Here is a 27,595-nt window from a genome sequence, read left to right on the forward strand (position 1 = left end):
TCATTTACTCAAGTAGCCATCTCCTGCTATCTCCTTGCTGGACAGTGACTTGGGTCCCCAAAATTGCCAACTGCCTCAGCTTACCTCTTTCAGGAGCATTTCAAGACTCTTGTTGAAGGGGATAGTTCGACATTTTGTTCCAGGGCACAAAGGAATCTCCAGAACAGTGTGCCTGAAATGTTCGCATGCTTAAAAAATGAACAATAACCTTTTAAGAACTGCAGTAGTTCCCATTTTCTGTGCACCTGCCACCATATTAGGAAAGCTTTTTTAATTCAGATGACCTCACTAAATCTGGTAGAAGTGCACAAGTAATGTAATCATGCATTTTCTCTGTAATCAGGCTTTATTAATTCTAATGTTGCTGTGAAGCAGAAATTGCTTCAACAATGCTATAGTTACAGTATAATACATTCTTCCTTTATGTCCTAAAATACCTAATGTTATATAGCACTGCTGTTTAAAGCGTAACCTTGCTTTTTATTTATTTTTATTGAACAAAGCTGGAAATATTGCTAACTATGCGTTTTTTTTAAAGGTGTTTGGTCTTGTGCAATATTTATTATTATAATCATCTTTTCTGTGATACTCAGTGAACAGTTCTCAATTTCCATTCTGGTGCAGATATAAAACTTACTCATTTTTAGTGAAGTGAATTATTGATCTGTTACTAATACATTGTTAAATACATAAAAATTTAAAGGCCAGTATTTTACAAGGAGGCAGTAGTGCCATCCACCGACTGGAAAGCTGGGGCTGAGCCCACCTCCTCCGGCCCTGGAAGCCATGTATTTTGCGTGGCTCAGGCAATTAATTGCCTGCAGTCATGGCTTCTGCCCTTCAGAGGGAGGATGTGCTGCCTCCAAGAGATGCTGGCCAGTCAGTGGGCTGTCAGCTCTTCTGGCTCAGCAGCATCACCAGGAGTGGTGGCCTCTGCTGGGACTGCATCCAGCAAGAAGAAGCAGGATAGAATACTGCTTCCAAAGCTGGTAAGTAGAGTTGGGGCTCGCTGTGGCCAATCAGCCAGGCCCCAGCAAGGGAGAGGGACATCCATGAGGTGGTCTTCCAGCAGCGGCAGCCTGTGACGTTGGAGGGGTGGTTGCCTTCCATGGGGCACAGGGTCCCTGATCAAGAGGGCCTGCCCCCCGCAGCCCACAAGGAAGCCGCTGGCCTCAATTGAGCAGCCTCTCCATGTGGCGAAGTACAAGCAGCAGCGGTACGAGGCCTTTGTGACCATTAATTGGCCACTTAAGGGCCTCATTTGGCCTAAGGGCATGCGGGCCGCCAGACATCTCCCCGGTCTCTGGTAAAATACTGGGGAAGTGGGTAGGCGACGGGTAAAGCACCCCTGCCATCCCACCCAATTTTACACATCCACCCCACCACCTACCAGCCCATGCCCGGGGTGGGTGTAAAATTCCGTCCAATTTTTCCACAGTTTATTGAAAACCATTCTTATCACATTCATCTTTCCCAATCCCCACAACTAAGTATTTTTGTACATTATTCAAGAGAACAGTAAATAAGCCATAGGATTAGATTTCAAATGTCAAGTTTGCTACTTAAACACTTGAAGGATTCGCATGATGTACAAGGCTGACGTGTGAAATGCTCTTCATTCTTATGCCTGGAGACCTATTCCTTCAGCTGCAATAAATATGACTGAATCTTTCCTTCTAGTCACAAGAGTCAGTCTTGCAACCAGGCAGCAAAGATCAGATAGTGCAGACTGCATATACATATTGTTGCTATCAATCTGACATTTATAACTGGAGTGTAGCATGATGCTGAGCAACAAAGAGTAAAAATTTAATTTCTAAAATTGACATTGAACTTTTATCCAGGTATTACTTTTCCTTAAATAAAAACAAAAAATGCTGGAATTACTAACCAGGTTAGGTAGCATCTTTGGAGAGAAAATTAAAGTTAACGTTTTAGGTCAATGAGCTTTCATCAGAACTTTTCCTTGCTGGCTTTGTTTCATCGCTTTGTGCCCTTTAGTCAGCGTCTCTACTAGTTCAGTCTCCATCACAGCACACACACCTCTATCTCTAAGCTCTAGATTTTGCTCCTTCCTCTGCTCTGCGTCTCCAAGTTCTGTCTTTCCTTTCCATATCCTTTTTTGTCTTATATCAACTGTAATCTTTAGGGGGCTACAGCTACTGCTTCTGGCATTTTGTGGAAGGATATATGAATAATGCATGTAGCAGCACCATAGCGGTATTATTAAGTAAATCATTTTATTTTTGATACTTTTATGATTGAAGAAAAGGTTGAGGTTTTCTACACATTTGACAAATCCACTGGTTTCATCCGAACATACATACGAATTAGGAGCAGGAGTAGGCCACTCGGCCCTCCAAGCCTGCTGCGCCATTCAATAAGATCATGGCTGATCCGATTGTAACCTCGACTCCACATTCCCGCCTACCCCCAATAACCTTACGCCCCCTTGCTTATCAAGAATATTAAAAATATTTAAAGACTCTGCTTCCACTGTCTTTTTGAGGAAGAGAGTTCCAAAGACTCACGACCTTCTGACAAATAAATTTCTCCTCATCTCTGTCTTAAATGGGCGACCGCTTATTTTTAAATAGTGACCCCTAGTTCTAGATTCTCCCACAGGGGAAACATCTTTTTCACATCCACCCTGTCAAAACCCCTCAGGGTCTTATATGTTTCAATCAAGTCGCCTCTTACTCTTCTAAATTCCAGTGGATACAAGCCTAACCTGTCCAACCTTTCCTCATAAGACAACCCACCCATTCCAGGTATTAGTCTTACCTTATTTTGATACTTTTATGATTGAAGAAAAGGTTGAGGTTTTCTACACATTTGACAAATCCACTGGTTTCATATGAACATACATACAAATTAGGAGCAGGAGTAGGCCACTCGCCCCTCCGAACCTTCTCTGAACTGCTTCCAACACATTTACATCCTTCCTTAAATAAGGAGACCAATACTGTACACAGTACTCCAGATGTGGTCTCACCAATGCACTGTATAACTGAAGCATAACCTCCCTACTTCTGTATTCCACTCCCCTTGCAATAAGCAAGAACATTCTATTTATCTTTCCTAGTTACATGCTGAACCTGAATACTAACCTTTTGCGATTCATCCACTGGGACACCCTCTGCATCTCAGAGCTCTGCAATCTCTTGCCATTTAGATAATATGCTTTTTTATTCTTCCTGCCAATTTGGGCAATTTCACATTTTCCCACATTATACTCCATTTGCCCACTCACTTAACCTATCTATATCCCTTTGTAGCCTCCTTATGTCCTCATCACAGCTTACTTTCCTACCTATCTTTGTGCTATCAGCAAATTTAGCAATCATACCTTCGGTCCCTTCATCCAAGTCATTTAAACAGGGTTAGATAAGGCAGAAAAAGAAAGCTTATGCCCGACACAGAGAACTCAATACTACAGAAAGCCGAGAGGAGTATAGAAAGCGGAGGAGTGAAATCAAGGAAATTAGGAAAGCAAAGAGAGGGCATGAAAGAATATTGGCAAGCAAAATCAAGGTGAACCCAAAGATGTTTTATCAATACATTAAAAGGAAGAGGATAACTAAGGAGAGAGTAGAGCCCATAAAAGACCAAAAGGTAACCAATGTGTAGATCTTGGTATTGTTCTTAATGAATACTTTGCATCTGTCTTCACAAAAGAGGGGGGCGGGGGCAATGCAGATATTGTAGTTAAAGAAGAGGGGTTGTGAAGTATTGCATGTGATCAACATGGGGAGAGAGAGGACTTATTAATTGGATTAGCATCCTTGAAAGTTGATAAATCACCAGGGTCAGATGAAATGTACCCCAGCCTGTTAAAAGAAGCAAGAGAGGAAATAGCAGAAGGCCTGATCATCATTTTCCAGTCCTCACTGGATATTGGTGTGGTGCTGGAGGATTGGAGGACTGCGAACATTGTACCTCAGTTTAAAAAGGGAGCGAGGGATAGTCCTAAATAATTACAGGCCAGTCAGTCTAACCTCAATAGTGGGAAAATTATTGGAATCTATTCTGAGAGACAGGACAAACTGTCACTTAGAAAGGCATAGATTAATCAAGCATAGTCAGCATGGATTTGTTAAGGGAAGATCTTGTCTGACCAACTTGATCGAATATTTTGAAGAAGTAACAAGGATAGTAGATGAGGGTACTGCAGTTGATGTGGTCTAAGTGGACTTTAGCAAGGCGTTTGACAAGGTGCCACATGGCAGACTGGTTAAAAAAGTAAAATCCCATGGGATCCAGGGAAATGCAGCAAGGTGGATACAAAATTGGCTCAATGGCAGGAAACAAAGGGTAATTGTTGACGGCTGTTTTTGTGACTGGAGGGCTGTTTCACAGGGCTCAGTACTGGGTCCCCTGCTTTTTTGTTGTATATATTAATGATTTAGATGTAAATGTAGGGAGCATGATCAAGAAGATCAAGAATCAAAAAGTAGGGAGCAATGATCAAGCCACAAAGATTGCCATGTGGTAGATAGCGAGGAGGATAGTGGTAGGCTGCAGGAAGATATTGATGGTCTGGTCAGATGGGCAGAAAAGTGGCAAATGGAATTTAACCTGGAGAAGTGTGAGGTGATGCATTTGGGGAGGTTAAACAAGGCAAAGGAATACACAATTAATGGGAAAATACTGAGAGAAGTGTAAAGGAAGTGAGGGACCATGGAGTAAATGTCCACAGATCCCTGAAGGTAGCAGGACAGGTTGATGAGGTGCTTAAGAAGGCATTTGGAATCATCTCCTTTACTAGCCGAGGTATAGAATATAAGAGCAGGGAGGTTATACTGGAACTGTATAAATCATTGGTTAGGCCACAACATGAGTACTCTATGCAGTTCTGGTCACCTCATTACAGAAAGGATGTAATTGCACTAGAGAAGGTACAGAGGAGATTTATGAGAATGTTGCCAGGACTGGAAAAATGCAACTATGTGGAAAGATTGGTGAGGCTAAGGTTGTTCTTCTTGGAACAGGGAAGGCTGAGGGGAGATCTGATTGAAATGTACAAAATTATGAGGGGCCTGGATAGAGTGGAGGTGACGGGCTTATTTACCCGAGCAGAGAGGTCAGTGACTAGGGGGCATAGGTTTAAAGTGATTGGTAGAAAGATTAGAGGGATGATGAGGAAAACTTTTTTCATCCAGAGGGTGGTGGGAGTCTGGAACTCACTGCCTGAAAGGGTTCCTTTGGGCCTCCCTATCTCGAGAGACAATGGATACGCACCTGGAGGTGGTCAGTAGTTTGTGGAGCAGCGCCTGGAGTGGCTATAAAGGACAATTCTAGAGTGACAGGCTCTTCCACAGGTGCTGCAGAGAAATTTGTTTGTCGGGGCTGTTGCACAGTTGGCTCTCCCCTTGCGCCTCTGTCTTTTTTCCTGCCAACTACTAAGTCTCTTCGACTCGCCACATTTTAGCCCTGTCTTTATGGCTGCCCGCCAGCTCTGGCGAACGCTGGCAACTGACTCCCACGACTTGTGATCAATGTCACAGGATTTCATGTCGCGTTTGCAGACGTCTTTAAAGCGGAGACGTGGACGGCTGGTGGGTCTGATATCAGTGGCAAGCTCGCTGTACAATGTGTCTTTGGGGATCCTGCCATCTTCCATGCGGCTCACATGGCCAAGCCATCTCAAGCGCCGCTGACTCAGTAGTGTGTACAAGCTGCGGATGTTGGCCGCCTCGAGGACTTCTGTGTTGGAAATACGGTCCTGCCACCTGATGCCAAGTATTCTCCGGAGGCAGCGAAGGTGGAATGAATTGAGACGTCGCTCTTGGCTGGCATACGTTGTCCAGGCTTCGCTGCTATAGAGCAAGGTACTGAGGACACAGGCCTGATACACTCGGACCTTTGTGTTCCGTGTCAGTGCGCCATTTTCCCACACTCTCTTGGCCAGTCTGGACATAGCAGTGGAAGCCTTACCCATGCGCTTGTTGATTTCTACATCTAGAGACAGGTTACTGGTGATAGTTGAGCCTAGGTAGGTGAACTCTTGAACCACTTCCAGAGCGTGGTCGCCAATATTGATGGATGGAGCATTTCTGACGTCCTGCCCCATGATGTTCGTTTTTTTGAGGCTGATGGTTCGGCCAAATTCATTGCAGGCAGCCACAAACCTGTCGATGAGACTCTGCAGGCACTCTTCAGTGTGAGATGTTAAAGCAGTATCGTCAGCAAAGAGGAGTTCTCTGATGAGGACTTTCTGTACTTTGGACTTCGCTCCTGGACGGGCAAGGTTGAACAACCTGCCCCCTGACCTTGTGTGGAGGAAAATTCCTTCTTCAGAGGACTTGAACGCATGTGAAAGCAGCAGGGAGAAGAAAATCCCAAAAAGTGTGGGTGCAAGAACAGAGCCCTGTTTCACGAGGCAGAAACCCTCAACTCATTCAAAAGGAGTCTGGATATGCACCTCAAATGCTGTAATCTGCAGGGCTATGGACCAAATGCTGGAAGGTGGGATTAGAATGGATGGAACATTTTTCAGATGGCACAGACACGATGGGCCAAGTGGCCTCTTTTTCTGTGCTGTAAAATTGCTATGATTCTATATAAATTATAAAAGGTTGATGCCCACGCACTGATCCCTGCGGCACACCACTCATTACATCTTGCCAACCAGAAAATGACCCATTTATGCCTACTCTCTGTTACCTGTTAGCTAACCAATCTTCTATCCATGCCAATATGTTACCCACTACACCATGAGCTTTTATTTTCCGCAATAACCTTTGATGTGGTACCATATCAAATGCCTTCTGGAAATCTAAGTACAGCACATCGACCAGTTCCCCTTTATCCACAGCACATGTTACTTCTTCAAAGAACTCCAATAAATTGAATTTAATTGAATCAAGGAGTTACATTTGCCATTTTCCAATCTAATGGAACCTTCCCCAAATCTAGGGAATTTTGGAAAATTAAAACCAATGTGTCAAATAGCTCACTAGCCACTTCTTTTAGGACCCCAGGATGAAGTCCATCAGGACCCGGGGACTTGTCAGCCCACAGCTCCAACAATTTGCTTAGTAACACGTCCCTGGTGATTGTAATTTTCTTCAGTTCCTCCCTCCCTTCCATTTCCTGATTTACTGCTGTTTCTGGGATGTTACTTGTATCCTCTATAGTGAAGACCGATGCAAAATACCTTTTCAATTTATCTGCCATCTCCTTATTTTCCCTTATTAATTCCCCAGACTCACTTTCTATAGGACCAGCGCTCACTTTGTTAACTCTTTTCTTTTGAAAATATCTACAGAAACTTAGTATCTGTTTTTAATATTTCTAGCTAGCTTTTGCTTGTACTCTAATTTTTCCCTCTTTATCAATCTTTTAGTCATTCTTTGCTGTTTTAATATTCTGTCCAATCTTCTGACTTGCCACCCATCTTTGCGCAATTATATGCTTTTTCTGGAAGTTTGATACTGTCTTTAATTTTTTTTAGTTAACCACGGATGGTGGGTCCTCCCCTTGGAATTTTTCTTTCTCATATTATTCTGTGTATTCTGAAATATCCCCTTAAATGTCTGCCACTGCATCTCTATTGACCCATTCCTGAACCTAATTTGGCAGTTCATTTTAGCTAGCTCTGATTTCCTGCACTCATAATTGCCCTTGTTTAAGTTTAAAATACTAGTCTTGGACCCGTTCTTCTCTCTCTGTCAAACTGAATGTAAAATTCAATCATATTATGATCACTGCTACCTAGGGGTGCCTTAACTATGAGGTCATCAATTAATCCTATCTTGTTGCACAATACTAGGTCTCGTATAGCCTGCTCTCTGGCTCCATAACATTTCAGACCATGAGACGAGATTTGAACATGTGGATATTGATTAAAGAACGATAAAAGGCAAATTCAGAAATGATGTCAGCAAGCTTGTCATCACTCATTAATTTATATCCGGAAGTGTAGTTCTTACACACTTGGCTCTGCCTAGATATTATCTTGGGGTCAGCAGTGCTGGTCACTCTAGCAAATGGTCCAAGCATATGGTGTTCAGGAGCATGCCCCAATCCCTCATTATGTAGTATTATATCCTGGGACAGTTCCCTTTGTGAACTGGATATCACAACTTTCACACATTCCCAGACTTGAAGGGAGGGGTAATATTGGCTTTTGACGATAGTGTAAAAGGGGCGATATTGGTTTGGTCACGCGTTCTACACCTCTCCCAAATTCTTTTTTTTAAATTCATTCACGGGATGTGGGCATCGCTGGCCAGGCCAGCATTTATTGCCCATCCCTAATTGCCCTTGAGAAGGTGGTGGTGAGCTGCCTTCTTGAACCGCTGAAGTCCATGTGGGGTAGGTATACCCACAGTGCTGTTAGGAAGGGAGTTCCAGGATTTTGACCCATTGACAGTGAAGGAACGGCGATATAGTTCCAAATCAGGATGGTGTGTGACTTGGAGGGGAACTTGCAGATGGTGGTGTTCCCATGTATTTGCTGCCCTTGTCTTTCTAGTTGGTAGAGGTCGCGGGTTTGGAAGGTGCTGTCTAAGGAGCCTTGGTGTATTGCTGCAGTGCATCTTGTAGATGGTACACACTGCTGCCACTCTGCGTCGGTGGTGGAGGGAGTGAATGTTTGTAGATGGGGTGCCAATCAAGCGGGCTGCTTTGTCCTGGATGGTGTCGAGCTTCTTGAGTGTTGTTGGAGCTGCACACATCCAGGCAAGTGGAGAGTATTCCATCACACTCCTGACTTGTGCCTTGTAGATTGTGGACAGGCTTTGGGGAGTCAGGAGGTGAGTTACTCACCTCAGGATTCCTAGCCTCTGACCTGCTCTTGTAGCCACAGTATTTATATGGCTACTCCAGTTCAGTTTTCGGTCAATGGTAGCCCCTAGGATGTTGATAGTGGGGGATTCAGTGATGGTAATGGCGTTGAATGTCAAGGGGAGATGGTTAGATTCTCTCTTGTTGGAGATGGTCATTGCCTGGCACTTGTGTGGCGCGCATGTTACTTGTCACTTATCAGCCCAAGCCTGGATATTGTCCAGGTCTTGCTGCATTTCTGCACAGACTGCTTCAGTATCTGAGGAGTCGTGAATGGTGCTGAACATTGTGCAATCATCAGCGAACATCCCCACTTCTGACCTCATGATTGAAGGAATGTCATTGATGAAGCAGCTGAAGATGGTTAGGCCTAGGACACTACCCTGAGGAACTCCTGCAGCGATGTCCTGGAGCTCAGATGATTGACCTCCAACAACCACAACCATCTTCCTTTGCGCTAGGTATGACTCCAGCCAGCGCAGGGATTTTCCCCTGATTCCCATTGACCTCAGTTTTACTAGGGCTCCTTGATGCCATACTCGGTCAACTGCTGCCTTGATGTCAAGGGCAGTCACTCTCACCTCACCTCTTGAGTTCAGCTCTTTTGTCCATGTTTGAACCAAGGCTGTAATGAGGTCAGGAGCTGAGTGGCCCTGGCGGAACCCAAACTGAGGATCACTGAGCAGGTTATTGCTAAGCAAGTGCCGCTTGATGGCACTGTTGATTACACCTTCCATCACTTTACTGATGATTGAGAGTAGGCTAATGGGGCGGTAGTTGGCCGGGTTGGATTTGTCCTGCTTTTTGTGTACAGGACATACCTAGGCAATTTTCCACATTGCAGGGTAGATGCCAGTGTTGTAGCTGTACTGGAACAGCTTGGCTAGGGGCCCGGCAAGTTCTGGAGCACAGGTCTTCAGTACTATTGCCGGAATGTTGTCAGGCCCCATAGCTTTTGCAGTATCCAGTGCCTTCAGTCGTTTCTTGATATCACGTGGAGTGAATCGAATTTGCTGAAGTTTGGCATCTGTGATGCTGGGGACTTCAGGAGGAGGCCGAGATGGATCGTCAACTCGGCACTTCTGGCTGAAGATTGTTGCAAATGCTTCAGCTTTATCTTTCGCACTGATATGCTGGGCTCCCCCATCATTGAGGATGGGGATATTTGTGGAGCCACCTCCTCCAGTTAGTTGTTTAATTGTCCACCACCATTCACGGCTGGATGTGGCAGGACTGCAGAGCTTAGATCTGATCCGTTGGTTATGGGATCGCTTAGCTCTGTCTATCGCATGCTGCTTACGTAGTTTGGCATGCAAGTAGTCCTGGGTTGTAGCTTCACCTGGTTGACACCTCATTTTGAGGTATGCCTGGTGCTGCTCCTGGCATGCCCTCCTGCACTCTTCATTGAACCAGGGTTGGTCTCCTGGCTTGATGGTAATGGTAGAGTGGGGGATATGCCGGGCCATGAGGTTACAGATTGTGGTTGAGTACAATTCTGCTGCTGCTGATGGCCCACAGCGCCTCATGGATGCCCAGTTTTGCATTGCTAGATCTGTTCGAAATCTATCCCATTCAGCACGGTGATAATGCCACACAACACGATGGACGGTATCCTCAATGTGAAGGCGGGACTTCGTCTCCACAAGGACTGTGCGGTGGTCACTCCTACCAATACTGTCATGGACAGATGCATCTGCGGCAGGCAGATTGGTGAGGACGAGGTCGAGTATGTTTTTCCCTCGTGTTGGTTCCCCCACCACCTGCCACAGACCCAGTCTAGCAGCCATGTCCTTTAGGACTCGGCCAGCTCGGTCAGTAGTGGTGCTACCAAGCCACTCATGGTGATGGACATTGAAGTCCCCCACCCAGAGTACATTTTGTTGCCCTTGCCACCCTCAGTGCTTCCTCCAAGTGCTGTTCAACATGGAGGAGTACTGAGTCATCAGCTGAGGGAGGGCGGTAGGTGGTAATCAGTAGGAGGTTACCTAGCCCATATTTGACCTGATGCCATGAGACTTCATGAGGTCGGGAGTCGATGTTGAGGACTCCCAGGGCAACTCCCTCCCTAATGTATACCACTGTGCCACCACCTCTGCTGGGTCTATCCTGCCGGTGGGACAGGACGTACCCGGGGATGGTGATGGCAGTGTCTGGGACATTGTCTGTTTGGTATGATTCCGTGAGTACTACTATGTCAGGCTGTTGCTTGACTAGTCTGAGGGACAGCTCTCCCAACTTTGGCGCAAGCCCCCAGATGTTAGTAAGGAGGACTTTGCAGGGTTGACAGGGCTGGGTTTGCCGTCGTCGTTTCTGGTGCCTCGGTCGATGCCGGGTGGTCCGTCTGGTTTCATTCCTTTTTATTGACTTTGTAGCGGTTAGTTACAACTGAGTGGCTTGCTAGGCCATTTCAGAGAGCATGTAAGAGTTAACCACATTGCTGTTTCTGTTTCCATTGAAGTCAATTTTCCAATCTTTCAATATGTAGTCTGAAAACACTACAGTGAGATGAGGCCAGATGCAAATTATTAAGCTGCTGAATATTATAGAAGGCAAATTAATGTACAAATTAACAGCTGTAATTGAATTTCACTTCCTTCATTTTCCTCTGAATACCTAAGAAAAATATTAAATCTCACCACGTTGCTCCATGTTAGCAGCCGAACTTGATTTTTTTCCCCCCGGTCAGCCTTTAGGTTCTGACTGAATAAGTTTATTGATGAGTGAGTTTTCACTTGCTAGACTGGTCTCCTTCGCTACACCGAACTCAATTCTCTGACCTTTACATGTTTTCTTTTGCCCTTTTGCTCACTGTGCTCACAGGAAGTGGAAGGGCTGTTCCCCAGACGAGACTATATCTCCTTCAGGACTTGCCCTTAGGCCTGTTGTTAAGACTATCTCTCATTTCCTCCTCCCTCTTTGAGGAAAACATCTTCTATTATTCTGAAAATGAATAGAACCATCCTGACAGAGTCTGGAATAAGTCAATTGACTCTTAATATCTCAGTTAGAAATGGACTGAGAGCATTCACAATTCCATAAAGTTCACTTAGTTTTACTACACATCTCCACTCTCTGGCTCATGAAAAGTTAAGTTTCTCTTTGCCTCCAGCAGCTGCAGCATAGAGATCTAAAGAGAATTTTATACCTGTGTGAGCCTGTTTTGACTTAAAGCATTATCATTGCCAAATACTTTCAGTGCAGAAATGGTCAATAATTCCTAAAACTTGATAGTAGTCTGCAAAAGTTCTCCATTCATTCAAGAGGCAATTAGATGTGTTTCTGAAGTGGAAAACTTTAATCAACTTTGCTTCCAATTTTCACCCTTCTCTCACCTTTACATGGTCCATCTCTGACACTTCCCTTCCCTTCCTCAACTTCTCTGTCTCCATCTCTGGGGATAGGCTGTCTACTAATATTCATTATAAGCCCACCAACTCCCACAGCTACCTCGACTACACTTCTTCACACCCTGCCTCCTGTAAGGACTCCATTCCATTTTTCCATGTTCTCTGTCTCCGACGTATCTGCTCTGATGATGCAACCTTCCACGGCAGCGCTTCTGATATGTCTTCCTTTTTCTTCAACCGAGGAGCCCCCCCACCACCCCACTGTGGTTGACAGGGCCCTCAACCGTGTCTGTCCCATTTCCTGCACCTCTACCCTCACCCCTTCCCCTCCCTCCCAGGAGTGCAACAGGGTTCCCCCTTGTCCTTCCTCTCTACCCTACCAGCCTCCACATCCAAAGGATCACCCTCCACCATTTCCGCCACATCCAGCGGAATGCCACTACCAAACACATCTTCCCCTCCCCTCCCCGTCAGCATTCTGAAGGGATCGTTCCCTCACATGGTGCACTCCTCCATTACCCCCAACACCTCAACCACTTTGCGGAACACCTTTTTTTTAATTCATTCATGGGATGTGGGCAACGCTGGCCAGGCCAGCATTTATTGCCCATCCCTAATTGCCCTTGAGAAGGTGGTGGTGAGTTGCCTTCTTGAACTGCTGCAATCCTTTTGGGGTAGGTATACCCACAGTGCTGTTAGGAAGGGAGTTCCAGGATTTTGACCCAGCGACAGTGAAGGAACGGCAATATAGTTCCAAATCAGGATGGTGTGTGACTTGGAGGAGAACTTGCAGGTGGTGGTGTTCTCATGTATTTGCTGCCCTTGTCCTTCTAGTTGGTAGAGGTTGCGGGTTTGGAAGGTGCTGTCTCAGGAGCCTTGGTGCATTGCTGCAGTGCATCTTGTAGATGGTACACACTGCTGCCACTGTGCGTCGGTGGTGGAGGGAGTGAATGTTTGTAGATGGGGTGCCAATCAAGCGGGCTGCTTTGTCCTGGATGGTGTCGAGCTTCTTGAGTGTTGTTGGAGCTGCACCCATCCAGGCAAGTGGAGAGTATTCCATCACACTCCTGACTTGTGCCTTGTAGATTGTGGACAGGCTTTGGGGAGTCAGGAGGTGAGTTACTCGCCTCAGCATTCCTAGACTCTGACCTGCTCTTGTAGCCACGGTATTTATATGGCTACTCCAGTTCAGTTTCTGGTCAATGGTAGCCCCTAGGATGCTGATAGTGGGGGATTCAGCGATCGTAATGCCATTGAATGTCAAGGGGAGATGATTAGATTCTCTCTTGTTGGAGATGATCATTGCCTGGCACTTGTGTGGCGCGAATGTTACCTGCCACTTATCAGCCCAAGCCTGGATATTGTCCAGGTCTTGCTGCATTGCTACACGGACTGCTTCAGTATCTGAAGAGTCACGAATGGTGCTGAACATTGTGCAATCATCAGCGAACATCCCCACTTCTGACCTCATGATTGAAGGAATGTCATTGATGATGCAGCTGAAGATGGTTGGGCCTAGGACACTACCCTGAGGAACTCCTGCAGTGATGTCCTGGAGCTAAGATGATTGACCTCCAACAACCACAACCATCTTCCTTTGCACTAGGTATGACTCCAGCCGCGGAGGGTTTACCCCCTGATTCCCATTGACCTCAATTTTGCAAGGGCTCCTTGATGCCATACTCGGTCAACTGCTGCCTTGATGTCAAGGGCAGTCACTCTCACCTCACCTCTTGAGTTCAGCTCTTTTGTCCATGTTTGAACCAAGGCTGTAATGAGGTCAGGAGCTGAGTGGCCCTGGCGGAACCCAAACTGAGCGTCACTGAGCAGGTTATTGCTAAGCAAGTGCCGCTTGATGACACTGTTGATGATACCTTCCATCACTTTACTGATGATTGAGAGTAGGCTGATGGGGCGGTAATTGGCCGGGCTGGACTTGTCCTGCTTTTTGTGTACAGGACATACCTGGGCAATTTTCCACATTGCAGGGTAGATACCAGTGTTGTAGCTGTATTGGAACAGCTTGGCTAGGGGTGCGGCAAGTTCTGGAGCACAGGTCTTCAGTACTATTGCCGGAATATTGTCCGGGCCCATTGCTTTTGCAGTATCCAGTGCCTTCAGTCGTTTCTTGATATCACGTGGAGTGAATCGAATTGTCTGAAGTCTGGCACCTGTGATGCTGGGGACTTCAGGAGGAGGCCGAGATGGATCATCAACTCGGCACTTCTGGCTGAAGATTGTTGCAAATGCTTCAGCTTTATCTTTCGCACTGATGTGCTGGGCTCTCCCATCATTGAGGATGGGGATATTTGTGGAGCCAACTCCTCCAGTTAGTTGTTTAATTGTCCACCACCATTCATGGCTGGATGTGGCAGGACTGCAGAGCTTAGATCCGATCTGTTGGTTATGGGAATGCTTAGCTTTGTCTATCGCATGCTGCTTACGCAGTTTGGCATGCTGATTGTCCTGTGTTGTAGCTTCACCAGGTTGACACCTAATTTTGAGATATGCCTGGTGCTGCTCCTGGCATGCCCTCCTGCACTCTTCATTGAACCAGGGTTGGTCTCCTGGCTTGATGGTAATGGTAGAGTGGGGGATATGCCGGGCCATGAGGTTACAGATTGTGGTTGAGTACAATTCTGCTGCTGTTGATGGCCCACAGCACCTCATGGATGCCCAGTTTTGCATTGCTAGATCTGTTCGAAATCTATCCCATTTAGCACGGTGGTAGTGCCACACAACACGATGGATGGTATCCTCAATGTGAAGGCGGGACTTCGTCTCCACAAGGACTGTGCGGTGGTCACTCCTACCAATACTGTCATGGACAGAAGCATCTGCAGCAGGGAGATTGGTGAGGACGAGGTCAAGTATGTTTTTCCCTCGTGTTGGTTCCCCCCCCACCTGCCGCAGACCCAGTCTAGCAGCTCTGTCCTTTCGGACTCGGCCAGCTCGGTCAGTAATGGTTATACCGAGCCACTCTTGGTGATTGATATTGAAGTTCCCCACCCAGAGTACATTTTGTTGCCCTTGCCACCCTCAGTGCTTCTTCCAAGTGGTGTTCAACATGGTGGAGTACTGAGTCATCAGCTGAGGGAGGGCGGTAGGTGATAATCAGTAGGACGTTACCTTGCCCATGTTTGACCTGATGCCATGAGACTTCATGGGGTCCGGAGTTGATGTTGAGGACTCCCAGGGCAACTCCCTCTCTACTGTATACCACTGTGCCACCACCTCTGCTGGGTCTGTCCTGCCGGTGGGACAGGACATAACCGGGGATGGTGATGGCAGTGTCTGGGACATTGTCTGTAAGGTATGATTCCGTGAGTATGACTATGTCAGGCTGTTGCTTGACTAGTCTGTGGGGCAGTTCTCCCAACTTTGGCACAAGCCCCCAGATGTTAGTAAGGAGGACTTTGCAGGGTCGACAGGGTTGGGTTTGCTGTTGTCGTTTCCGGTGCCTAGGTCAATGCCGGGTGGTCCGTCCAGTTTCATTCCTTTTTATTGACTTCGTAGCGGTTAGGTACAACTGAGTGGCTTGCTAGGCCATTTCAGAGGGCATGTAAGAGTTAACTACATTGCTGTGGGTCTGGAGTCACATGTCGGCCAGACCAGGTAAGGACAGCAGATTTGCTTCCCGTAAGCATGATCCCAAGGTTCCGTTTGCTTGCCATTTCAACACACCCCCCTGCTCTCATGCCCACATATCTGTCCTGGGCTTGCTGCAGTGTTCCAGTGAACATCAACGGAAGCTCGAGGAACAGCACCTCATTAGGCATGCTACAGCCTGCCGGACTGAACATGGAGTTCAATAATTTCAGAGCATGATGGGCCCCCCTTTTATTTTTAGTTGTTTTTTCGTTTTTATTTGTTTTATTTTAATTTGTTTCATCATTTTTTCTTTTACCATGTGCCTAACCACTGTTTTTTTTCATGTTTGTGCTTTGGGCCAGGGCTATTCATTCTTCTGTCACTCTGTTCTTTTCCCTCTCTGCACTAATGCTTTGTCTTTCAGTGCACCATTATCATTCGTTTGCCTTTGCTCCATGACTTTCTGGTCAGTTATTGTCTGAGACCCTGTCCTATCAACATCTTCCCTTTTGTTATCTCTTGCCCCATCCCTGCTTTATTTGCTTAAAATCTATTTCATTTCTAACCTTTGCCAGTTCTGATGAAAGGTCACTGAGCTGAAATGTTAACTCTGCTTCTCTCTCCACAGATGCTGTCAGACCTGCTGAGTATTTCCAGCATTCCTTGTTTTTATTTCAGATTTCCAGCATCTGCAGTATTTTGCTTTTATTATAGATGTTGTGATGGTTTGTCTAAATGTTTCCATGAGGGATGAACTAAGTGGGCACAATGGTCATCCTGATCTCCAAATTTATGTTTATAATCTTGCTAACCCTTTGCGCTAATCTTTTTAAACAATGTTCCACAATGATAGCAATTTTTTTTAGATAGCTGACTTTTGGAAGATAGCACAGAGGTCCTCAGGAGTGTATTAGTTTTCATAAAGGATGTTGGGAATGTGCCAGTGTTTGCAGGCAACCCTGAGAGTGTGTCAGTATTTTCAGGAGCTAGCCTATCACCTACACAGAAACAGTTGAGAACTACTGTTGTCAATGCATTTAGAAACAAACTTTTAAGGAACAGATAGGTTATTTAGTGTGGAAAGGATAATTTCCTTTTGGGTTATCATTGATCCACATTGCGTGGTACACACCAGAGAACTGTAATATTTTTGAAACGTTAAATTATAAACCAGCACATTAGTGATCATTCTATATCCAAACCTCTCTTCAATGGACCCTCTGTGTGTGGAATAAATTAATGCTTCTGGTTCAGACCTCACCAGTGGTGAATTCAAGGAGCGTATGTTCTGAATTCAAGTGTGAATATCAGGGCATGTTTACCTTTATGGCTGAGTTTTCAATGTGCACTTCTGTCACATGTGTTAGAAACATTAATTAGTAAATTCGACATTGAGTTAGATTGATTTGGCCTAGCAGTATAGATGAGCTAGATTGCCATATGGCTTCCCTCAACTGTATTTATCTTTTGAGAATTTCTTCTCATTAACCAATGAATGCTAAAGTTAACCATAGTATTGTATCAGTTCTCCAGCTATTTCAGCACAGGCCAGGGATAAAACCTCGGACTTTCCTGATCAGTATGCCTCAGTACCACACCATAACATTCATTAACTGAATAAGCCCTGGGGAGTTTGCGGGGCTTTTCCTTCATTCTGAATAGTCCTGAATCTCCTGCCAATCCACATATAAATTTAAATGATCTCTTGTACTAGTATATGTTTGAAATTGTACTGATCTATATATTATGTATTGGTTGTATTTTGAATACTTCATTACATCCACATGCTCCATCGATCACTGCTTTTGTATCAGCAAAATGTAAATACAAATAAAATATTTAAGAGAAAATATTTTTGATTAGTATTGCAGATTTTAAAAAAATACATTGTTCCGGACTTTTTCAAGGTACTAAATGTAAAGTTTATATGATGCCCATGAATTAGAATACAGTTGTACAAATTGAATTTTTTCCAAGGTCTTTTGTTAAAAATGATGCTCAGGGCAAGATGCTATAGGTTGTTTGAGGCCAAATATATGGATATAGTTATAACCAAGGCGGGAAGCAATGTACTGTCAATTCAGTCCCATTACTCCACAGGTCGCAGCATATTTTTAAAGTTTTCCCATCCAACTGGAAAACAGCCAAATTAAACCCTCCAGTAACCCCCAGAATAAAACAGACTGAACCAGGTATCTTTAGACAACAACAAATTAACTATTTATTAAAATAAACTAAATCTTATACACTATTAAGATAAACCTATGTCTAAAGACCTGTTAACTTCTAATTTTAACCTAACTTTTCCATTCACACACATACACACAGAGATCAACGGTTAATTGTTTCTTTAAAAAATTAATGTTTTAAAAATTAGCTCTTTCTTGAGAATAAAAAAAACTGGGTTATAAGTCTTTGTGGGTTACGTTCCTGATAGGTGAGGTATCCTAGCGCAAAAATAATTAGATGCCACTTGAAGTCTCCATGCAAATTTGGTGAACAGTCTTTTAGTAGATAGGCATTTAAATCACTTTGGCTGCAGCAGGCATCAAACAGTTCTTTAAACAAGGAGAATAGCAACGGCTCCAATCAGATTTTAAAACCAACAATCTCTCAGTTGAAACTTTACTGCGAATTCCAGAAAACACAGGCAGTCAATTGAGATTCAATCTTGAAGCAAAGACGTCTTGGATTGGAAGTAAAGAAAAGGAATTTTGCTACCTTTAGCAATACAAATGATCTCTTCAAAAGGTTTTTTTCTCCTTAGGCAATTAGCATGGCCTGTAGCTCAATGTAGAATTTCTGCTGAGAGAAACAGTCAGCTCCTTCCTCCAGTAAGCACGCTTTGCTGGTGTCTCTCAAAAACTGGTTTTAGCTGTTTTTTAAACATAGTTAAAGGGAAACCATGTGACCACCTCACTCTCCTGCTGTTGCTGAGGTAAGAAGTGCAGCTGTGGCACACTGTTCTCAGAAGTCTAAAACTTCTCTCTCTGTCTTAAAGATACACTTTTAACAGAGTCTTAAAGGCACACTGTTTCAAACAGAGAAGAAAAAATACAGTTCCGTGACATCTCCGCCCTTGGCAAAATGAAATGCCATTCTTAAAATGCATTTCATTACAATGCAATTTACAACATTTTCTTTGTACCATCACCATCCATATAACTTAACATGGTTAAATTTGTGGCAAAGTGTCAGCGATAACATTGTTTTCCCCCGAGGCATGTACAATTTTCAAATGATAAGGCTGTAACAACAAACTCCATCTAAATATTCTAGCATTTTGATTTTTAAATTTTTCCACAAACATTAATGGGTTATGTTCAGTGTATTTTAGTGTTTCTTTATTGTCTTGGTGGATATATACTTCCAAATGTTTGAGAGTCAGCAAACGTCCGAATGTTTTTTTTTTCCACAGTGGAATACTTTTTTTGATGGCAATTTAGTTTTCTTGAAATGTACCCTACTGACTTCTCTATGCCCGTCATCCTGCAATAGGACTGCACCAACCCCCAGGTCGCTAGCATCGATCACTATTTTAAAGGGTTTAGCAAAATTTGGAGCAGCCAACATTGGTTCACTAATTACGATTGCCTTTAGCTTTTCAAAAGCTGGCTGGAATTCATCTGACAATACTACTTTGTTTGTCTTTTTTTGTAGCAAATCGGATAACGGAGCAGCCACAGTACTAAAATTCCGTACAAATTTCCTGTAAATAAACAACACATCCCTAAAAACCTCATTATTTCCTGTTTAAATTTAGAGATAGGGAACTCTACGAAGGCTTGTACTTCTGCCTTTTTTGACATTACTTGTCCTTGCCCCACTATGGGTCTGAGGTAAGTTACTCTTGCTTTTCAGAATTCTCTTTTTTCCAGATTTATCACGAAGTCCACTGCTTGTAGTTTTTTAAACAGAATTTTTAGTTGGTTTAAGTGTTCTTGCCAAGTGTTACTGTATGTTAATGCATCATCGAGATATACTACACAGTTCGGAATACTGACTACCACCTGATTCATTAATCTCTAAAAGTGGCTGGGGCATTTTTTAGCCCGAATGGCATCACCTGGCACTGATAAAGACTGTCAGGTGTTACAAAAGCTAATATCTCTTTGGCTAGAGGAGTCAAAGGAACTTGTCAGTATCCCTTTAACAAGTTGATCTTGGTAAGAAACCTAGCACTGCCGACTGTGTCGATGCAGCCTTCTAAACACGGAATTGGGTAGAAGTCTGCCTTCATTACCACATTGACTTTTCTGTAGTCTATACAAAATCGGGTTGACCCATCAGGTTTAGGTTTTAGACCTATTGGTGAGTTCCAGCTGCTTTGACTAGGTTCGATCAAGTTGTTTTCCAGCAGGTAATGGATTTCTGCTTTTACTTGGGCCTGTTTGTCTGGACTTAAGTGGTAATCATGTTGTTTTAAAGGAACGGTTCACCCTATATCCACAACATGGGCTGGATTTTACCTTAGGCAGACAGGACTTCACCACCGACATAAAAGTCGGTGGCGAACCCACTTCCACCTAGCCCAGGGAACCGACCTGCATTTTATGGGTCCCCAGGCTTTATTTGCCCTGAGGCAGGACTTCCACCCACTTGCGGGTGGAGGTCCCGCCTCAGTGAGCTGCCGACCAATCAGCGGGCTGGCAGCTCTTAATCCCAGCAGCGCCACTGGGAGTGCTGGCCACTAATGGCCATGGAGCCAGGATTGCAGGTAAGCTGGGCTTACCTGCACTCCTGAGGGGGGGATGATTGGTCATGGCAGCGAGGCAAGGGTAGTCTTTTGGTGGGGGTGGGGGGGCGCGTCTTGAGTCCTGGGGGTGGGTTGGGAGGCGTGGGGGGGGGCCCTCAATTGGGCACCCTGTGCCCGACTGCCATGACCCCACCCCCCAGTGTGCGGAAAGGCCAGCAGCTATCGCTGGGTTGCCTTTCACATCCCCAGCACGCCCGCTTGCCACGGGTAAAATACCCATGGAGGCAGCCGAGGGCCCTTAAGTGGCCATTAAGTGGCCTCTTAAGGGCCTAGATTGGCTTCGGGCGAATGGCCATTTCCCCCCACCCCCGCCCGACTGCCGTAAAGTTCGGCAGGGGCGGGAAGGCCACCCGGAGCCTCCTGCTCAATTTTACGCTGCCCCCAAGCCACCATCCGATCCGCTGGGGCGGCGTAAAATTCAGCCCCATGTGTGGTTAAAGTTGTTCATCCCAGCTTATCCCTACAAACTCTTTGAAATGTTGTGAAAAGCCTGGTTAGGTTTTCACATTGTTTTGCCTCTAAGTACAAAAGCATGTTGTCCAATTTTCCTAGCCAATCTGTATTTGCTAATCTGATAGTTGGAGGTTCAATCTGAGAATTGTCTAGACCTCCTGCCTCATCCTCACTATCCTTTTCCTTCTCAACAGTCCTGATTACCTGACATACCTGTACTGGCTTATCCTCCTCCCTGCGATAATATTGCTTTGTCATATTGATGTGACATAACCGGTTCTTCTTCCAGCGATCAGGGGTGTCAATCAAGTAATCTACCTTACCCACTCTTTTGATCACTCTATATGAGCCACTGAACCGTGCTTTTAATAGTTCCCCGTAACAGTAATAACACCAATACCTCATCCCCTGGTTGAAAATTGAGTGTTTTTGCATTCTTGTCTGCCCATTTTTTATATTGGCTTGGGATGCTTTAAGGTGTTCCAGAGCCCTACAAAACCACTTTATGTCCTTTGTAAGGCCTGGCCAGTAATAATGTTGGCTTATACGTGATTTGGTCTTCTGAATTCCCCTATGTCCTGCAAAAGGAATGTCATATGCTAACCTTAATAGTCCCTGGCAATCTTTAGGTGGTACCACTATCTGTTCGACAACTGTCCAGTCTTCGTCCCCAGGTCTATGAGGCGGTCTCCATTTCCTCCCCAAAACCCCATTTGTCATATAATAACCTTCCAGAACTCCTTTCACCTCAGCTTCTGTCTGAGCCCTCTGTGCCATTTGGTATAACTCTGGATCAGCTTGCTGTGCTGCAATTATAGAAGATCTCTTACACATCTCATTTGGATTATCTAAATCCCAAATAAGGTTTCAGATACTCAGCTATCTGTTTGTGGTGCCACTTTTATCTCCGACAATGGATCCTGTTTAGCCATTGCTCGGGAGACTATAAATGTAGGAAATTTTCCTGGAACTTGTTCCTGTAATTGTTCTGTTTCCCTAACCTCACTTGGTTCCTCTGTAATTATAGGAGAAACTGATTCTTTTGATCCGGCCAAATCATTTCCTAGGAGTAGTTCAATTCCCTCTACTGGCAAACTGTGGACAACTCCTACAGTTACCATCCCAGATAGTAAGTCACTCTCTAGGCACACTTTATATAAAGGTACGGGTATATACTGCCCGCCAACTCCATTAACTAATATAAAAACAAGAAATGCTGGAACCACTCAGCAGGTCTGGTAGCATCTATGGAAAGAGAAGCAGAGTTAAAGTTTTGGGTCAGTGACCCTTCTTCCATTAACTAATACTTTAGCTTTCAAGGTGCTCTCTGGTGGAAACTTAATATCTTTCCTCAGCAAGAGTGTTTGGATTGCTCCTGTATCCCTGAGTATAATGATAGGTTTTCCTGCCTCACTTGAAGGACATGGAATTACTTTCCCCTTTGACAAAAATTCATTATAACTTTCAGGTATCTTATTCTTAACCTCCACATTCACTTTAGTTTTCGTATTTGGTTTTACAGCTGCTGTTAAAGCCTGGTCTGCTATACTCTCAGTCAGAGTCTTTTCCTGTGCATTAGCTCTGCATACCCCAACAAGTTCTGTGGGTTTACCTCGCAATGTCCAGCATTCTGAACGCAGATGACCCATTTTGTGGCAATGATAATACTACGGTTTGCGAACCTCACTTCTACCCTCTGCACCTTCCTTTCTGGCCTAAGGAGGTGATCCACTAAAACTTCTCTCTCTGTCTTAAAGGCATACTGTTTCAAACAGAGGAGAAAATATACAGTTCAGTAACAATATATTATATTGTTTTTTTTCTTTTCCAAGAGATGACAAACTGCTCAGCAAGTATTTACTTTGTCCATTTTGTTGTCATCAATCAGATTATTATCCTTTTAAGTTTTACAGGTCCTTTATATGTGAAATCAGAGGCACAGTAGCACAAATCCAGTATTAGTCTACATAGCTCTCTTAGGGTGCATTTATGCTACAGTTCAGTTCTTGACTGGCTTCAACTACATTTGTCCTGTCCGGTACAGTGCTTTGTGCATATGTGATTACAGTGTATATGCAGAATTCTCTTCCAGTAAAATTTAAATGTTTTGAGAGTCTTGGCAGTAGTTTCTACACTTTCTAAACACTTAATTAAACTCTGGGTAGTTATGAAAAAAATTATCAGGAGTTCCAAGAGACTCTTTTCTTCTTGAGCACTTTTTACACCAGTTCTGAAATCACACTGGTGTTATACCACCTGCTGTCTCACACAGCTCAGCCCCAAGTTGGGCTGGGCTCTGATTCAAGAGTTATACCTCAACTGCAACCAACCCTAAAGTTTCAGTATAAATATAACCTCTGTGTACTTCTTTCTAGTAAGTTCATGTGTTCATCCTTGTATTCAGTTTTACTTCAGCAAAGCAGTACTTATCAGAAGAACATATAGTGCAACATCCAATGCTTCTGTCAACTTTACCTTCATGTCGGTTATTTCTTAAAATTGGAATAGGAGCTATTTGAATCTAAGATTGTATTTAGATTGTGTTTTGTTTGGTGGGTAGCTGCAGTTAGATATTCTCTATAAGGTATTGCAGTTCTTTCCCTTTTCTTTGGCTCTTGTTCCATGCCAATCCCATCAAAACTAAAAGGTGGGTGACCAAGTATCCTAAATAGGCTGCCTCTCAGTTTTAGCCATGGCTCAGTTGATTACACTCTTACCTTTAAGTTAGAAGGTTGGGAGTTCAAGTACTACTCCAGAGACTTGAGTACAGAAATCTAGGCAGACACTCCTGGGTGGTACTTACAGAATGCTGCACTGTTGTAAGTGCTGTCTTTTGGATGAGACATTAAACTGAGATCTGTCTCCTCTCTCAGGTGGATATAAAAGATACTATCAAAGAAGAGAAGAGGAGTTGTCCTTGGTGTCCTGGCCAATGTATATCCCTCCATCAACATCACTACAAACATATTATCTGGTCAATATCATGTTGCTCTGTGTGGGGTCTTGCTGTGGGTAAATTGGCTGCTGACACTTCTTGCATTACAACAATGACTATACTTCAAAAATACTTCATTGGCTGTAACGTGCTTTGGGATGATCTGAGGTTGTGAAAGGTGCTATATAATTGTGAGTCTTTCTTTTCTTTGTGTTTTTTTTCCCTCCCTTAATATGTCTCTGCCTATCCAGAGCACCAAGGTGGAGATCAGGAATTTAGTTGGTGGATGACTGAGGAGTTAGAAATGCTGGAAGACAGTTAAAGGTTACCTTTGTTTAAGTCAAGTAAGAAGATCCATTGATGTGATAAAGCGTAGCATGTTGTTTTGAAGATAAGTTGTACGGATTGAACTAAGTAAACATGATCGCTACTCCCATTGTATATGCTCGCTCACCTTACTGTGAAATAATGCTGCTTTTCAATTCATTTCTAGCGTTGTCTCACCAAGTGTTTGCTCATGGGCCATCAGAGAAGAAGACGCACACATGCAAGGAACATCAATATCTATTTCAGGTCACAAAGCAGTACCATAGTTACATTACCTAGTTATGCTATCATGCAAGTAGAGTCAATTTCTATAAAGGTAGGACACTGAATGCTATGGAAGCTGGCAGGTTCAAATTTGTAACACAGGTTTCTTATGATAATATGGTAAATTGACTGCCTCCGCTTCCTACATTTCAACAGTGACTACACTTCAAAAGTACTTCATTGGCTGTAATGTACTTTGGGATGATCTGAGGTTGTATTCTTATACCTTGTCCATTATAGAACAGGTTTTGAGCAATTGAAAATTTTGTTGCCTTTTTACGAAATATATTTTGGATGACTTTGCTTTGCTGACTCTATGATATTGATAAGCAGTTCTGGATACAAGGATATTTTTCCACTTTTGAACCTTGCTAGAACACAATCCTACTTACAGCACTGCTAGGTCAGCTAAGAAGAAACCTAATGGAAATATTAAGCAGCCATCACACCCAACCCGACATTTCCTCTGATATTGATCTTCTGCTGCTCCACTTAACTGACTGGAATTTCTCGATAAGCTCAGCCAAGTGAGCTGACTTTTAGCCACCCTTTACCCAGATTATTTTTAACCATAACTAGCCAGAAGTACATTGGGATTATTATTTCATTTTGCTTTAACTGGCTTCTAAATCTGTCACTCTGTAAATAATTGTTGCAAAATATTGGAAATAAAGCCTTCGAAATGCAGAAGATATTAATACAATAGTGAAATACTGTAGATGCAGAATATCTGAAATAAAATTAGAAAATGCAGATGAAAGATCATTGACCTGAAATGTTGAGCTGAATTTTATGTAGGAGATGGTGCACCCAGTGCTGGGCCAAAAAGGTGAGGGAAACCTCCCCCCACCCAGCATTTCCGCAGCCCACAGAGCGATCCTCTGGTGTTTTTCAATTAAAGTTTCCCGTGCCAGGATCCCTGTCCCTTTAAAGATGGGGATCCCACTTCCAAGAGCTGCCAGCCGATCAGAGGGCCAGCAGCTCAGCAGTATCTGGAGCACCACGGGGAGTGGTAGTGCAGAGGCCTTGGACTCAGGCCCAGTGCTAGAACCCTGGACAAGAGGTAAGTGAAGCAGGGTCACTGGAGAAAGCCCAGAAGGCCTTGGCGAGGTGGGGTGAGGGTGTGGTTGTGAAGTTCAGAGGGAGGGGGGTCCCAGGGGGGTAATGCAGTTCCTTGTGGGGGTCCTCCATTGGCCACAAATTGCCCACGAAGGAAGGTGCCTCGTATTGCAAGGCATCTTCCCCATGCGGCAGAGGCCCCCCTCCCCCACCCCCACCACAGCTGGTAAGATCCCAGTGGTGGCAGGACCAGGCCCTTAATTGGCCATTTATAGGCCACTTATGGGCCTCAATTAGCCTTTGGGTGGGAAGGCTGTCGTCGGCCCATCCCGCCCCCGGGAAGATCGCTTGGCAACAAGGAGATGGTGAGCCCTCTGCTCTGCTGCCCCACACCTCCTTCCCTGCCTCAGGGGGCCCATAAAATCCCAGCCATTAACTCTGTTTTTCTCTCCACAGATACTCCCTGACCTGCTGAGTATTTTCAGCATTTTCAGCAGATACTAATATTTCATTTAATTTCATCTGTAGGTTAGGATATTTGATGAGAAATTGATATGTTATCTAAGACTTACTCCTTTTGTGGCATGGAGTAATGAGGCATTGAAGAACAAACCAAATATGTGAGCAGCTTTGTATCTGAGAATGGTTTCATTTTTATTCTAGTGCTCATTAATGGCAAGTCTGTATTGACAGGAGTGTATAGATGTTGGTATAAGTCACTGCAAGGACATATTCTGTCATTCTGAAAGAAATTGAATTGAATTGATTCCTGTCTTCTTTACTAGATTAAAATTGCTGCGAGGCAAGGACAGTATGTCTGAGTGAATAAGTAGCTAATGAAACACAACAGAACACTCGCTCATGTCAGAGCTATTATTCATGATGTCCTGATGGTTTTATGCACTTATTGAACAATTACTTCATTTAGATTTACAAATATATTATTTTCTTCTTGGGCAGTTTTGGATTGTTGAGTTGATTGCTTTTTACAGAATTCCCATAGCTCCTGCAGTACTTAATAGACTTAATATTAAGCAAATAAAACTTATTTCAGTAAAAACATAACATTATCTAACTTCTAATCTATCTCATTTGCTTTATTTCCTGCAGACTATAAAAATTGGATGTAATAATAAAGGGAAAATCTTATTGTATGGCCATTCCGTAAAATCTACAAATGCCAGATTTTTAAAAATTTATTCTCTTCTCAGGTCGGGCACTACTCAGGCTAAATGGTGAAAAGTTGGAACGGATGGGAATAGTGCAGGAAGGCCAAAGGCAAGAGGTACTTCAGCAGGTTCTCCAGCTGCAGGTACGAGAGGAAGTAAGAAACCTACAACTACTTCGACAAGGTAAAGCTGGTTCTATGTCACAAACATAATCATCTTTACATTTTCGCATTCTGTTTCTCTAGTGAACTTAGTGAGATCCCTAGCAGATTTGAGGGCCAATGATTCTGCTACGTAAAAGCACTGCTGGTTGTCTGGACATGAAATTCAAATAATGCAATATTTTCAATTTACAATACAGAAGCTTGAAATTACTGTTGTCTATTTTAGCTGATGAATACTTATAGGCTTGTATAACATTTCTCTCCGCTATTTTACCTAAGGTGTTAACTTATTTAAATAATTGGGTTAGTCCTCTGTTAGACTAGCAGAGGAATGAAGGACTTATAAATGATTTAAACGTTTGTCAAGTAATATCATCAATAGTAGTTTTAAGCCTGAGATCTTAATAACCGAAATGAATTTTAATTCAGAGGCATAATAATGATTATGGAGCTTTATTCAGATTATACCAAGAACTACTTAGGGCTGATTTACAAATCTACAGTGCATCTGTTGTCAGATTGTAAAATTTAAAAAAAACAAGTCGATGGAACAGTAGATCTTCTGGAGTTTTCACAGGATTCATTGGTGCATCAGTTTATGGAGCACAATTGTGAAAAGTCTGAAAGTGGTCAGGTAATTGATCAAATTTCATTTAAATTAGATTTTCCAGGTTATAAAGCAAACATTGAAAATAATGCAATTTTTTGCTGGACAAAATTATCCGTGGATAGGAATCAAT

General features: G+C 43.8%; 1 protein-coding gene across 1 annotated transcript in view; it reads left to right on the plus strand.

Annotated features, from left to right (window-relative positions):
* LOC137378292 (sterile alpha motif domain-containing protein 10-like) overlaps positions 1 to 26,903 on the plus strand; it is a 94,494-nt gene extending 67,591 nt beyond the window's left edge. Inside the window, exon 4 of the mRNA XM_068048533.1 lies at positions 26,734 to 26,903. Within this exon, the coding sequence (XP_067904634.1) occupies positions 26,734 to 26,903 (170 nt within the window). The remainder of the gene's footprint in view (positions 1 to 26,733) is intronic.
* Positions 26,904 to 27,595: the final 692 nt, after the last annotated feature.

The sequence above is a fragment of the Heterodontus francisci genome, chromosome 16, assembly GCF_036365525.1.
Source record: "Heterodontus francisci isolate sHetFra1 chromosome 16, sHetFra1.hap1, whole genome shotgun sequence".
NCBI lineage: Eukaryota > Metazoa > Chordata > Chondrichthyes > Heterodontiformes > Heterodontidae > Heterodontus > Heterodontus francisci.